The sequence below is a fragment of the Borostomias antarcticus genome (assembly GCF_949987555.1).
Source record: "Borostomias antarcticus genome assembly, chromosome: 12".
Taxonomy (NCBI): Eukaryota; Metazoa; Chordata; class Actinopteri; order Stomiiformes; family Stomiidae; genus Borostomias; species Borostomias antarcticus.
In genome coordinates, this window is record NC_140245.1 from 6,342,428 (window position 1) to 6,358,620 (window position 16,193).

General features: G+C 39.9%; 1 protein-coding gene across 1 annotated transcript; it reads left to right on the forward strand.

Moving 5' to 3' along the window:
* Nucleotides 1-977: 977 nt before the first annotated feature.
* Nucleotides 978-14,644, forward strand: ankhb (ANKH inorganic pyrophosphate transport regulator b; the record flags this gene model as incomplete). The annotated part of the gene is made up of 12 exons (XM_084447241.1): nucleotides 978-1,073; nucleotides 3,789-4,005; nucleotides 6,158-6,276; nucleotides 7,429-7,512; nucleotides 7,847-8,017; nucleotides 8,328-8,466; nucleotides 10,109-10,197; nucleotides 10,719-10,814; nucleotides 11,175-11,304; nucleotides 11,851-11,974; nucleotides 12,614-12,713; nucleotides 14,519-14,644. 12 exons carry the CDS (start codon nucleotides 978-980, stop codon nucleotides 14,642-14,644), a joined length of 1,491 nt encoding a protein of 496 aa, XP_084303367.1.
* Nucleotides 14,645-16,193: the final 1,549 nt, after the last annotated feature.

The following is a 16,193-nucleotide window of genomic DNA, read 5'->3' on the forward strand; positions in this document are numbered from 1 at the left end:
AACCAAAGGACCAGCTATGACAGACTCAGAGATATTCTTACTTGAACTGCACTGTGTTGCCCTGTGCGTTACAGCTGGTAGACACACCTACGCCTGGCCGAGGAACCTCACTCAAGTTAACTGCAGGTGCCCTGGAGGGAATACACAAAGAGACAGTTGCTAATACAAATAGCCTACTAAGTACATAACAGGCGAACAGAAAATATACAGAACTGACATGACAATAATCCAGAGTTCACAGGCCTTAGGGTGTAAATTAAGTGCGTTGGTGTATTGGTTAATACCCTACATTGTTGTTTTACGTTGATTACATAAGACTTAAATTGACTGAGAACCCCTTCTCTCACAGGTTGAAATTGTGTGAAATTGTGTGTGAACCTTAAACATAACTTAACTTGCCCAACTTGATTTTACTGTGGAACTATATCCACGTGACACACGTGTTTGTTGTTTTGTTTGTTGTTTTGCTGTCCAGAGGTGGGGTACACCGTTTTCGGTGGGCGGCTCGTGACGTCTAGAAGAGGAGTGTTTGTTTCTGTGGCAACCCCCACGTGCTGTGGCGCAAGGGAAGGATGAGATGAATATAAGCGCGGGGTCATCTGCTGTTGAATAGTTCGCAGAGCATATGAGAAAGCGGCCTACTAATTAATCGGATGAATGTAGCCTATGCGCGCGCACGGGGTGGAATACAGACATTGGCTCCCCAATTTGATTTTATGTATTTACTATTTTTTCCTATCCCAATGCATGAACAATGGAGAGACCGTCAGCAGAAATTTCTGGCGACCCTCCTCTTTGGCCCTGCGTTAGATCATTGTTTTTGATGCTGTTGTTATGCAGGAGGGCAGGGATGGACCCGATCTTTTTGGGTTGCTGTTAGAAGACACAGAGAACAGCTGGGGGCGACACGTAGCCTATATCTTCCTCTCCTCGGTTCTATAAGCGCCAGACGCTCGCAGTGCTGCCATCCTACCGATATGATGAAATTCCCAGCTCTAACCCCCTATTGGCCTCTCCTCCGTTTCCTCGTCCCGCTTGCTATCACCAATATAGCCATTGACCTAGGAGAACAGGCAAGTAAATCTACCTTTCTATTAGACTAATAGAAGAATACACATTAGACTAGAAGAATAAACAATAGCATATGCTGTCTAAATTAATTGTATAGCCTAAATTAATATAGGGTGCACTGACGCGCCTTGAAACAAGATATTGCGCACCGTTTTGATTTCAATATTTAAGTCACTTCTCGTCTTTTCATAATTACCTACTCTAGAGTTCTATCAATTCTACTCCAAGACCTAACAACATCTCGTGCGCGCTCAAAGTATGACGCTGTTCAGCAAGACCCTATTGGGGTAACGGTGGGTATAGACTACCACAAACAACGCACCACCTGCGCGTCAATCAGCTTGCCAGTAGCAGTTGTGTCAGCGCGCGTTCAGTAATTGATAATGCTAAACTGAGAGGATGACAGTTTTCAGCCACATGTCACACTGCCTTTTAACTTACGACACTCATTAGTTGATAGCCAACACCCTAATGACAGACCACTATAATTGCCACAGGCTACTGGCAATAAACAGATCTTGAGTCTTACTGTATTAGAACAAGTTTGTTAGGAATTTCCAGTTTCCTCAGTTTTGGGACGTTGCCATTAAACCTCATGTAGGCTATGTATGCAAGTTGTTATTATTATGTAAACTGAATGTTTTCATCAGAGAACCACTTCATTTTAATTAACCTGCAATGTAAGCATGTGGTATTTTTGCCCTTTTACCTGTTTTCATCCTCTAGCCCCCCTCCCAACACCCTCCTCAAGTGGCTGCTGTCACTACTCAGGCCGCCATTATAAATAAGAATCTGTTCTTAATTGACTTGCCCTTTGAAATAAAGGTTAAATGTAAGCAGGGGTGTAGTGGTAAATACAGAGTTTGGGTAAACTCTGTCCAGTGCAGAGTGTACCCACCACATTTCCCCTCATTGATTAACACAGTTCATCAGAAAATAGGTGAGTAAACTCTCAGCCTTATTTTCAAGAGGTGGGTGAACTGAGTTTCCTTGGGTTTACTCTCCACTATACACCTGAATGTAAGTTAGCGAAATGAATAACAGGCTATTGCATGTGTAAATCCTTTGACTTTCAAACATTAAAAGACAAAAAGACAAAAACAATACAATTTTCAGAAGAGTTGAGGAACAGTGGATTCATATAGGCCTATTGAGAGCAAAGGTATGAGGTCATTTGCTGTAACACACTAAAAAGACAAACTGTTGAGATTGAATCTAATCTTTCTCTCTTAACTTTCAGCAGCACTCTTTAATTTCAGCAATTTCTACAGTTGCAACAGCAGTCCTGTCATCTGTTTGTATATTGCATCACCTGTTTGTATATTGCAACCGGCAGGTTTAGCAGTTTCCAATTTAGTATGTTCAGTCAACAATAGATATCCTTGAACATCATATACCGTAGGTTTTTTTTGTGTGAAAATGTACATAATCCTTTAGAGAGAGACACTTAATTTGTATGTGGGGGTCGGGGGGCTCAGCTTTCTGCCCAGTGCCCAACTACTCATGCTTGGTTGAGACACGGTGGAAATAGATTTATGGTTACACAATAGTCCACGGTAGTGGGGGGGCTATTTTGTTTTGGGGATGATTTATGTTGCAGCAACAGAAAGGTGAGCAGAACAGGGAAGCCTCTGTAGGATTGAGGGGGTCTCAGTTGTGAGACTCTATTGGAGCTATTCAATAGCACCTCAACTCTAGTTTTAGTCCAGTCTGGTTTACTTCAGAAGACTGAATACTTTATGGTCGTGTGTACCTTATGGAAAATTTGGTTTATTTTGTTCTGAATTGAGTGACAGTTCTATTTGTAACAAAATGACATGTTCTCAGTCGCCTTATCAAGTTTAAATACACACTGAAAAAAGATGACTTCACTTATTGACTGATTGTGAGCAGAATTGTGGCTAGATTAGCAGACTTGGCTTGAAAACAAGAAGAACATTTTGCGACAAGAGTCAGCGATAGAAAAAAGCTAAAAACAGTTGTATGGGCATTTTTACTTTGGGTGCTACTAGACATCCTGTATGATAATAATGACACTCAATGTCGCTGTTGTGAGTGAAATTAAGAAAACCTACAGCACCAGTGATGAGGTAAATTTAATAAGATGCCTGGGTCATTTTAAGCCCCTGTGGTAACTGGAGCTGGTGGAGAACCTACTCACTTTGTAATTAATTCTAGTCTGAAGATAAGGGTCTTGTTCTGGGATACCTGCTATGAAAAGCATGAATTGTAGAGACAGGTAAGTTTAGAACCTTTAAAACAAAACTCTCTTTGTCTTGGCTAGATTGCTACCCATGAAAACTGCAGCAATGTGGAGCAATGCATCACAACCTCTGATATAACACCCGATCTCTCTCTTTAATACGCTCCTTTGCACACCTGTGTTAGGCTGAGAGCTGATATTAACTTTGACAATTGATAGCACTGCATTTATAATTCAGAGTAATACTATGTACAAATGCAGCTATTTGCATCCATTGCTGTCATGAAAGTTTAGTACCAGTCGATGAATGGTGTGTAATGTTTTGCACCCGGAAAAAGTCAAATATTTCTGTCAAATTTATGTCAAATTCACAGTTCAGCATTGTTTTTTGTTTTCTGTGGGTAAAGGTAAACTGCATCAACTGCATTGGTAAGCCATCAGCAAGCAAGCATAAGAATAGAAAACCTGTTAAGTTTCTCATCCCACCCTACTCCTTCCTCTTTCTTATGTACAGGCTCTGAACAGGGGTATCACAGCGGTCAAGGACGATGCAGTAGAAATGCTGGCCAGCTATGGGCTGGCCTACTCCCTGATGAAGTTCTTCACAGGTCCCATGAGCGACTTTAAGAACGTGGGCCTGGTATTTGTCAACAGCAAACGCGACCGCTCCAAAGCGGTCCTATGTATGGTTGCAGCTGGGACGATAGCCATCATCTTTCACATTCTTATTGGTGAGCTTATCTTTTTTTCTTCTCTCACATCAATCTATTTTGTTGTTTTCTCATTTCTTTGTTTGAACTGAGGAGAAGGTATTTCATGGGCGACTCTGCTATCTGAGACTATACGCGATAAGACGATTAAAATATACTGCTCACTATTGAATCATTCATCAGTTAGTCTGACTCACCAGATGTAGGTTTTGGGGATAAGCCTTGTCATCAGTTTATTACTGCCCAATTAGTGGCAGCAGAAGATTTTCCTGACCCAATCAGATTCAATCCAGACTATGTGAAACAACAACAACCAAGCAACCACTCCACCCATGACAAGTGTGATTGTTATAAAGAAATAAAGCGTTTTTTTCCCTGCCTATCCCCAAATCATAATGAGTCCAGCCAGACCTTTCTCCAGTGCTGGCTGTAGAAAGGCTGTGTAAACTAAGTGTGGAGATAGGTCTGGCTATGCGAGACTACTCATCATTGGACACCTACAGTACCAACAGTGGATAGGGAAAGTAATTCTGCTGGCTACAAGTTCTGCTGGCTACTTAGACTGAATGCATGGCTTTCCAGAACCAGAACCAGCAGCATAAAAGAACTGAACATCACTGACTGGGAACTTCAATCTGTTCTGGGGGTGCAAACATCTTTTCAAAGCAGATGGTCTCCACCCAAACAGGCCCGGTGTAAAACTGTTAACAGACAGTTTTCTCTTTGCCCATCACCACCCATCTGCCCCCCACCCTGATGCACTCCAGTCTGGCACACTGCAGACCAAACCCTCACAGGTCAGACCGCACACAGCCCTGGGATCTATCCAGGCCTCGCAATGCCTATTTCGCACAGGGCCTCGCATGTCTCCTAGACGGCCCTGGATCTACCTCATTCCTCCAGGCTATCGTCTCTACTCTGTCCTAGACCCAAGGCATCCTCCCCCTCCATGTCACTGAATCGAGGCCACCGTCCCCCCTCCACTTTTCCAGATGATCGTCCCCCCTATCCCTCTTCCCTACCTCCCCCCATTTTGAGTTTACTTTTAAAATGGAGCAACTGGTAAATACTGGCACTAAACTCACCCACCGAATATCATGCCATGACACAAGCCCCACCGTCACAACGTTACCCCCCTCTTCATTCCCCCAGGCCCCGCCCCCGTAACGAGGCCACACCCCCTTCCCAGGACTCGCCACTACACCTCCACCCGACTCCGACCATCCTCCTCATCCTCCACTGCTATTCACTGTGCCAAGCGCAGTGTGTTTCTCTCTGACCTTCACCACCCACCACCCCAGTGCTGATATCAAAACCGGCAATGATAACCGAGATCCTGAGGACTACAGCTGTAGATATGGTACCCAGAAATGTCATTATCAGCTGGATCCAAGGAGAAATATGCTGGCTTGCTTTCTGAAGTAAGAAAGCCTACACTAGTGTCTGTCACCTTCTCCATTCCTGTTATTCCTGTCTAGTAGTAGAATCAACAAAGTGAATTCCACTCACACTGCAAATTTGATAATTATTACTGTCAACCACAATCGGCCTTGGGGCCTGTCTCTAACACTAACACTGTAAAACTAGCCCTGCTTAATTTTAGATCTCTGGCTAACAGATGTTTTATTACTCATAAACTTGATTTTTAACTTTTTTAACTGACACATGGTTAGGAAACAATGCAACCATTCTTAGGAGACAGCTTCTTCTAACTTTAACTTTATGGATATTTGTAGATCTGGGAAAATATGGTGGAGGGGTCGCTGTTTCATTCAATAATGTATTTCAGGGCGAAAAAAATCATATGGTGATTTTCCATCTTTTGAACATCTTTCTGCTGTATTGAAATGTTCCCTGACCTCTCTCAATGAGACGATCTCCTGGAAAATGTGACTACTGTATTAGCTATATATGATGAATGAAACATATTACAGAGCACATATGCATAGCATAATTACTACATTATATATGTTGTAGTGTGGGTTGCACAGTTGTATCCATGTTATGGGTCCTAGAATGCAAAACATTGCATGCCTACTTGTTGGGCTGCCTGATTACACTACTGTGGCAAAATCTTTCCTCAAGTGATTTCTTCCACAAATAACAATAAATAGGTTGTGTGGTGATGGTGTCTGAAATGTTCTGACCTTATATTGTGTTCCATTCCCATAAGCCTACACAGAGCTGGGCTACTACATCATCAACAAGCTCCATCATGTGGATGACTCTGTGGGAAACAAGACCAGGAAGGCTTTCTTCTACCTGGCCGCGTTCCCCCTGCTTGACGCCATGGTGAGTGGCCGCTATCAGCTTCCAGATATCCGCAGCTGGTGGGCAATCTTTTTTAGCCTTTTGAGGGAGAGGTGGTTCTCCGTTTGATGCATCATCTTTTCAATTACGAGGTGCCTGTTGAAATTAAAGTTGCAGTGTTCAGTTGCAGTTGCAGATTTCCGTGAGATTGTAAATATTGAAATATTGCTGTTTTGCTTTGAAAAATTGAGAGGGATAAGTGATTGAGCCCCTCTGTGAAAATTGTGCCTTTTAGACTGCTGTTTCGCTGTGCTACAGCGATTATAAGAATTAAGATCTTTGTGTCAGGTCGACACCAGAGCATTAAAAAAAGCTTGGCGGCATGGCCACAACTGGTTCAAAGCGCGTGCGCATGCTAAGATCCAATCAGCAACACAGCCATTCTTCTGTGGCTTCGTAGTGCTCACACCCGCAAACTGTGAAAGCAGACTAAATTTAACCTGGCAGATTGAATTTTCTCTTCATTTTTGCTTGTGCAGAAGTTACATACTGCAGCTTTAACAATTTTGTCGTATCTGTATGATATTAGTATCACTTTCCTGCTTCAGAGTAGCCACCTGTCTTTGAACGGGGTGGAGGCTAAGGGCCCATGTCCACTAGGCTTCTTTTTCTGGCAGTAAAGCGCTGGCCGAGTGCTGGGAATTGTATATGATACACTTAAATATCCTATTATGGACTACAGGGATAGCTAACACATCATAAATAAACTAAACACAACTAGCAAACCTGCTTTAAAAACTAATTTAAACTTAACTGAAATTGAAAACAAAAAGTTAAAATTAGGCTATATAAAAAAAATAATGAAAAAAGCTAAACTATTATAACCTTGATGCAAACACATTTACAGCAACTCAAACTTTTTTGTAAATCAGTCATTTACTGTATACCCATTTGAATTAGGACTGCTTTTCCATATATATTTTTAATCAAAATGTATAAATTGACATGTGTATTTATTTGGCCTCTAGTTCATACTTGTCATGATGAATTTGACATTAAGTACTGACTAGTAAAAGATAAAACAGTTCGTTTTGATTTTATTAAACTATGTATCTAACTTGTGACTTAACTGATCAATTCATACATCTGTGAGTATCGGTACAAGTCTGAGTCTGTGATTATGACAACTTTCAGGCCTGGACACATGCCGGCATTCTTCTGAAGCACAAATACAGCCTTCTAGTTGGCTGTGCCTCCATATCTGATGTCATTACACAGGTAATTAATTAATGAATTAACTCATCAGTGGGGCAATGAGAGCAAAATAAGAATGAGTCAAACTATTGGAAAAGAGACAAAGTAAGTATCTAGTACTACATTACAAAGCATGCTTAGATTTTATCCTTGTGGACCCATCAGAGCAAAATTGACCGTACTGTTGTCTCTGCCTGTTCATTAATGTAAACAACTCCAGCACTTCATGACATCACAGTTTATGATTTTCACTCCATAATGGAGATTGTAGAAATTATACTTCCATGTAATGACATATGAATTGGAACTCTTATTATAATATGTTTGTAGTACTGTTGTTCACTCTCCCTCCCTCTAGATTGTGTTCGTAGCCATCTTGCTCCACAGTAATTTGGAGTGTCTGGAGCCTTTGTTGATCCCCATCCTTTCCCTCTACATGGGCGCCGTGGTGCGCGTCACCATCGTAGGCCTGGGCTACTACCGTAACATACATCCCAACATCCCAGAGTCCAGTGGGCCTGAAGTGGGGGTAGGTCATCAAAAGGTCACATTGTGGCGAGGTGATGATTTGTCCTGTGCATTCAATTACAGTGGGTGAGCAACCCCACAGATGATATTTACTGCTGATTTTAAGGCAATATAATTGTTCGATAGTTAGGCCAGGGATATACAAACGATAAGACCATAGTGCTCACTAGTGATAAAAAGCTGTCTTTTATTATCAGTCAGTGATGCAGTTAATAAATGCCAGAACGTGGTTGGCTTTACCACCCAGAGACAGAAATTATGCTCACTCACGACCCTTCCATGGTCTCCCACACACCCACTCTGTCACGCAGGGGGACGCCACCATCAAGAAGATGCTGTGTTTCTGGTGGCCCCTGGCCCTGATCCTGGCCATGCAGAGGATCAGCAGGCCCATAGTCAACCTTTTTGTGTCCCGTGACCTGAAGAGCAGCTCTGCAGCAACAGAGGCAAGTGACCACCCCCCCCCCCCCTACGCAGTGTACACAGTCAACATGTTATAATAACATTTGCTAAATCAGATATGAATGATACAGCATGCATGTGTGCAGCCAGCATAGAGACAGAGCCACATAGAGACACACACACTAACATGTACAAGGGCTGGGTATTGGCAAGGACCTCACGATATGATTTGTATCACGATAAATGGGTCACAATACGATACATATCACGATACATTGCGATACGATACAATACATATAGTGATACATTGCGATAATTTAGTGACATTTTTAAAATACAGCTGAAAATACAACTCCATCCCCCGCTCCCTAGAGGTACTGACATTTTAAATTCATGAATTATTCATGAACATGAATAATGTATCTGACTTAATTCTATCCTTAATTCTCTGTATATACTGTATATCTATATCTATTCCCTGCCTTGTTCTATACATTTTCCTTGCACCCAAATAAAGGTTTTAAAAAATTGTCAGTCTCACGTCTGCTAGTCAGTCAGTATTCCATAACCACCCATAACCTTTTCATCAATTAAATAAACAAAGAATGTTTGAGGGTACATCGAAGTATATAGTCATATCTATCTACAAAGCTAATATTAATCTAGTGCATATTAAGCATTGAATGTATTACAAGGATGGGTAAGAGCATGTAACCAGGTAGGCAACATCTAAACAACTATTTGTATACTCTACTGATAGTCATGTCTCTCTATGAAGTATTTAGCCCATGTCTATTGCTCTGTAAATGTTCTTAGCCAAATAGACAAACATTTTCCAGGAGCTTGCTCGATTTTAATTACTACATTATATATGTAGTATCTTCCACGGGTGAAACTGTTTTTTTGCTTCCCTCTGGAATATGTAGGGTTGAGACCTATGCCCACTGCCTCTGTGTATGAAATTCGCTATAAATATAAAGCTTGATTTGATTTGAACAGCAATTAGCAAGGTATGCTATTTTAATTGCCTCTCATCACTCATATCATAACTGACAATATTGTGAGTGATTGAAAATGTTACCTATATTCCAGAGGCAAAGTCCATGTCAACAGCTGTCAACATATTGTATGGGTAAATAAATATGTTCATCATACACAGAGTAGACTAGTTGTATTTCCGATAAAACTAGGCCAATCACAAAGTCTGCCTGCCATGTTCCCATGAGTGCACAGTCACAAGTCTGTGAATGATAGTTATTTCCATTTAAAGCTTTGTGACCCATAACTAACAGGAGTTAATCTCGTTTACCACTTCATCTTATTTGTCTCTATCAGTTAATCACTCTCTTTTTGTAATTTAATGTGCAGAAATAGAGGACTCTGAAAAAAGTTTGTTGCTTTTTTAAAAATGTTATATATATATATTATTTAAATACAATAGATTTGTGTGTGTATGTGTGTGAGAGAGAGAGAGAGAGAGAGAGAGAAAGAGAAAGAAAGAATGTGTGTATGTACAGTATGTGCATTTGCACTGAAAGTGCTCTAATCTAAATCTAGTCTTTTAAACATTGATATAGCTACAACTCCTCACTTTTGGCTGCATAGTATGGTCCCTGTCATAAGTTGTCAAGAAGTAGTCAAATGGTTGATAGTAATCCTCAGTATGTGGGTCCTTGTTTTTGGCAGGCAGTAGCAGTTCTGACTGCAACCTACCCGGTGGGTCACATGCCTTACGGCTGGCTAACAGAGCTGCGTGCCATGTACCCTGCCTTTGACAAGGTAAGACCAGGTCCATTGCTCTGCACATACACACACCAAGACTCAAACAGGCATTGACTACTCGACATAACATTGACTACTTACAAAAGGAGTGCTACTGTGAATCCCCCCCCCACACACACACACACCCTCAAATATATTGGATTGTTGCTGCATCGGGTGGCCGGATTCACAATCAAAACCCAGACTAGCGGACAAAAAAACACAGCAGAATCGTAATGTAATTTAACATGGGTACCGATGTCAGTTTGAATGGCCATAGAAGATTAAAAGAAATGTATTACTTTTCTTTTAGCAATTTCTTTCCTTTTGATATTTTCTATATTGGTGGGGATTCTATTTGAGACTACATCCAGCACTAAATCTCACAGTACAATTATGAATTTCCATTCAGTACTCTACACTCTACCTACAATCACACTTAGACATAGGATGATAATAATGCATCTCATTTCTATAGCACTTTTCATAAACCCAGAGTGCATGTTTACCCCTGTAACAAATGTTCTCTGGCCATCCAGAACAACCCCAGTACCAAACTTGCCAACAGTGGTACAACAGTCACCAAGTCCCACATCAAGAAGTTCACCTTCATCTGCTTTGCACTTTCTATAACGGTACATGCAATGACATATGTAACTTTTGTAGCTGAAGTAAATTTTGCAGCCTAGATGTTTATGTTGACCTGTATACAGCAGTGGGTTTATGGTCAATCCTCCAACATGTTGACAATTTCAATGCCAAAACTGTAGACGTTCGCAATGACATTTAACTTATAATCAAGACGATGTTCTGTCTGGTGTTGCGACATGAAAATCATTAAACTTTGACCCGGGAAGCCATATAGTCGACTCGAAAATACTCAAACCCTAATCTTAATTCCAAAATGTGATTATTTTTCTGGTTGTTCATTGCTACATCCAAGCTTTGCTGAACTGGTAAACAGAGTTTAACTGTGTTTATTTTTGGTTGTCCAGCTTTGTTTCCTAGTGTTCTGGTCCCCACACATCCCAGAGAGTATCTTAGTAGACGTCATTGGTGTGGACCATGCTTTTGCTGAACTCTGTGTAACTCCGCTTCTGATCTTCTCCTTCTTTCCACTGCCAGGTAAGACTTGTAGGTAAGACAGTGTTTTCACGTATAGTTATCTTTAAAAGAACTGTACTCTTTAAGTGAACCAAAAAGTGAACCAACAGAAAGGGAACCAAGTTCACAATGTCTCTTATGTTGAAAGAGGGCTCTGATCTTTTTCTGGTCCACATCAGTTCTAATGGAGTCTCAGTCCACTTTCCATTCATACTATTGTTCTTTTCTATAACCTGGCCTCTCCTGGTGTGATGTTTTGAAATGTGTAGCCAAGGCTACACCTCAACTGCAGGATGCCTATTGCATTACATCAGCTCATACCTGCTGATAATATGTTGGCTATTTTTGAAAATCAAAACAGCATTCCAGAGACTTTAACTTTAGTGGTCCCTTACAAGGACATTATAGTACATCACATACCAATAAACTGAACATGCATTCTATATCGGTACACACAATACCCACAAAATGAAGATACAGCAGAATTGAGTCAATCAGATGTACTTGTGCAGTGTCAAACTACTGTACATACCCAGTGCTTTTTCTTTTCTATCACAATGACACCAGTGATCATCCGGGCTCACCTGACAGGCTGGCTGATGACATTGAAGAAGACCTTTGTCCTCGTGCCCAGCTCAGTTCTACGCATTATTGTCCTCATCACCAGCCTCATTGTATTACCTTACATGGGGTAAGTCCACCTTCAACATATGTCCTCACAATGGGGTAAATAAATCAATGTTTGCGGACTACCTTATGAGATTAACTTTAATAATCCATACTTGATAGCGTGTAATGGGGTAAATGCAGATTATATTGCATACTTCCTTACATTGGTTAATTGCACATTTTATCGCATACTCCCCTACATGGTGAAAGTACAAATTTATGATGTATACAGTCCCTTATATGGGGTGAGGGAGTGGATCTTTTATTTTTCACTAGTGTCCACAGTATCCACTTCACATAAATGAAATCTGTTTCTTGACCATTGAGTTTAGCAGTAATTGCAGAATTCACTTTCTAATGTACACGTTTTAGTCACACATCAGAGCCATGGTGCCGAACCTCGCACATTCTTACCATACCTTTGATAAGCAAGGGGGGTGTCGAAAAGACCTGCTTTCCTGCTCTCATAAAGCCTATGAGGTACACTCTTTTCCTACACCAATCTGTGACTTTGCATTGTTGATGAGGTTATCTCATGGCATTTATCAGGAGACATCATTAACGTGATCCAGGTGGTATTTTATAGATACACACACACACACATACACTCACATCCTACTCTGTGTATCGGTTGGCTGACCATGTGAGGTGTGTTGTTCAGGGTGCATGGAGCCAGTCTGGGTGTGGGGTCCCTCCTTGCTGGGTTTCTTGGAGAGTCAACAATGGTGGCAATAGCTGCCTGCTATGTCTATCGAAAACAGGTAAGGTACACTGCATATTGCTTAACCAGCAAGACAGTTACATAAAACCACTCTATTGTATTATTTATTAGAAATTCAACTACAATACATATCAGTTACAAAGGATAAGGGTGTTTTTAAAGCTTGTTTTTGAAAACATAAACCATATTCCCTCTATTATCCGCACATGCACGATTTCAAATTATGTTCAGAAGTGATCATTGACCCCAATTCCAGAAACCCGTGGTTGCACTACCAGGAAGATTTCCACAAGGGCATGAGCAGTAATTACCACTATGGAGAAAAAGAGAATATCTGTTTTCACACACTGTTTTCCATGCTCCAGAGTGATTTAATGGTACAACGTTTCGACCTCAGAGGTCTTTGTCAGGTACAATAACCAGAACATGTGATGGGGTGGGGATATTATATACATTAAGGAGGAAATATGGTCCCGTATGGGACTGCTGTCAATTATACAATTAAGAAATTAGCATAAGCAATTAAGATTCACATAACTTATAACAGGACTATAAAAATACCATATGGAAACATTATTATGAAAGGTGAGGACATAGAGTGAGCCCATACTGTGCATAAATAAAATTAATAGACTATCACATAATGCATTTTAAGATGATATGTAATTTGTCTATTAATTCTATTCATTTAAACATACGATATGGGCTCACCCAGTGTTGTTAAGAAATTAGCATAGAGCAAGAAATTGCTTGCTCATTTCTGATCTTATTGTAATTTCTTGCTAATTTCTTAATTGTATAATTGACAGCGGTCCATTTTTGGATCTGCCTGTTTACTCCCTTGTGTGTGTATATATATATATATATATATATATATATATATATATCCCACCCCCTCACATGTTCTGGTTTTTGTACCTGACAAAGACCTCTTAAGTCAATACGTACCATTAAATCACTGTGGGAGCATGGAAAACAGTGTGCAGATATTCTCTTTTTCTTCATAGTGGTAATTACTGCTGAAGCCCTTGTGGAAATCTTCCTGGTAGTGCAACCACGGGTTTCTGTGTGTGGGAAATCTCTCTTCTACTCCATAACCAAGGGTTTCTAAACTCACATTATTATGCATGTTAAGATATGTAATTTGGATAATTAATTATATTCATGTATAATATGGGCTCACTCTGTTGTTACAGTGAATTATGTACTCACCTTTCATAATAATGTTTCCATATGGTGTTGTTATAGTCCTGAATAAATATAAATTATGTGAGTCTCTATTGCTTATGCTAATTTCTTAGTTGTATAATTGACAACAGCCCCATATGGATCTGCCCGTTTCCTCCTTAATATATGTAATATTCCCACCCCCTCACATGAAGTACCTGACAAAGACCTCTTTACATCATGTTACATGTACACAGGAAGATGCAAAACAATTCATTTACAGAAATGTGTACAAGATAAGATGTTGACATAGAATTACCAGAGGTACCAATGTGGTTACAAGTTTCATATACAGGTGTAAGGATTTATTGAGGATATCTGTTGAATACAAGTGGTGTGATCACTGCTACATAGTTGTCTTGTTATCTGCCTGATGACAGTTCATTTTGCAAGGAGGGATGTGACGGTGGTGGGACTTTGTTTGTGATTAAAATGTTAGGCACACACCAAATTGGGCCTCTCTTTAGAATGGGATGCCTGATTGAATGGAGGTATATACAGTATGTTGTTCATAGTATGCGTAAATACAGAAAATATGCCTATTTCTGTTTCTGTACCAATTATCTCTTTCTATAGTCGCATTGAACTTATGTTGTTTAAATGATTATGTACCTGCAGAAGAAAAGGAAATACTCGGAGGATGAAGAGGCAGTGGACGGAGAAGACTCTGCTCCCTTGACTGAGGTGCAGACTCAGAGCCAAATGGATAACACTGTGGACATGAGAGAAGAGGAGGATGAGTGAGCCAAGGACTGGACTGTTGACAGATGTGCTGGGGAGTAGTGCAAGGGTTCCCCCCTTGTTTTCTGGGGGGAAGATTAGAGAGTACCCTTGGAGAAGGGAGAGGCATTTTAGTACAGTACGTGCAGCTGAAAACAGCATCACCTTCAATGAGATATAAATATATAGCCTACAGTAAACTAAACATATATTAATCAGATTTCTATAATATATGAACATAATATAATATATTGTGCTGAGGAATGCTCTGGTGCTAGATAAATATGGTATTGTAAGTTCTATTACTTTTACCATTTTGAATTATAATTATAAATATGAAAATCGTGCCCAGGATATGCATACAAGTATTTGCATCTTCCAGCTTTCAACTAGCTGCTATCAGCCAGTTAATCAAGAGGAAGATGCTAACTTGAACCAAAGCAATGTTACAAATTTTAATCTATTTCTTTTGTGTTTGACACATTTTTCTGTGCTGCCGTCCTTTACTGTAATGAACACACACAAACCACTGAGAAAGGAAAGACACCTTTTCAATGTACTGTACAACTTTATTTGCTTGAGAAGCATATCTTGCATTTTCTTTGAATGTACAATAAAACATTTTACAGGATTGAAAGAGACTGAGGTCACTATGGCATGACCTCTGAACTTTATTTCTATTTGCTGTATAGCTTTGGACCTGTTTTATCACCTAGGTTCCTAGAATAAATGTTTTTGCATTTATTGTTGGTATAAATGGGTATACATCGGAAATCACTCTTTTCAGATGTGTTAATTTGAGAAATTAAAAGGGTGTTTTTAAGTAGATGAGTGTGAGTTATGCTTTGGTTCCATTTGAGATTACTTATGTTTTATTACACAATGTTGTTGATGTATGAACACATGTTTAATTTATGGGTGATGTTGAACATATATCATGTCTGTTGGAATATTATTATTTAATTTAGACATTTTTCTTTTTCTTAGAAAAAGAAAATACATCTTAGGATGTATTTGTTTGATTTATAGTGTGATGATATCCAGTTGTTGATTCCAAACTGCGATGTACTTAGAATTTTCCCATTGACTATAATGCACAATTTAAAAGAAAGTGCCTAAAGCTTCTGTATGTTTTCTATAGATTGTAGTGGGTAGATTGTCCTGCCCATGGTGCTTTTTGTATTGAGTCCCCTAAGACCCCCTGATTACTTTTATTATTGTCTATTACAACAAATTGACATTTTAATTCTACAGTTATTAAAGGGTGACCGAGTAGTTAGTTGTTTATGAAAGTGTTTTTACTGTCTCTACTAAATACAGAAATTGATTTGAGAAATGAGAATGTTATAATTATTTACATCATTTAATTCCAACTGGACTAAAACTGAATTAACTCGGTGTTGAAAATATTAGTTTAGATTAGAACATTCATAATATCTCATGTGTAGCCTACTATTAATGCTTACCATTGACACAGTTGATATGGGAGTGGCTAAGGTTTTTGGTGGGGACAGCACCGAACTGCTGGACCCCACCTTACACTTAAAGACACCCTTCCCCCTTCAAAACATGC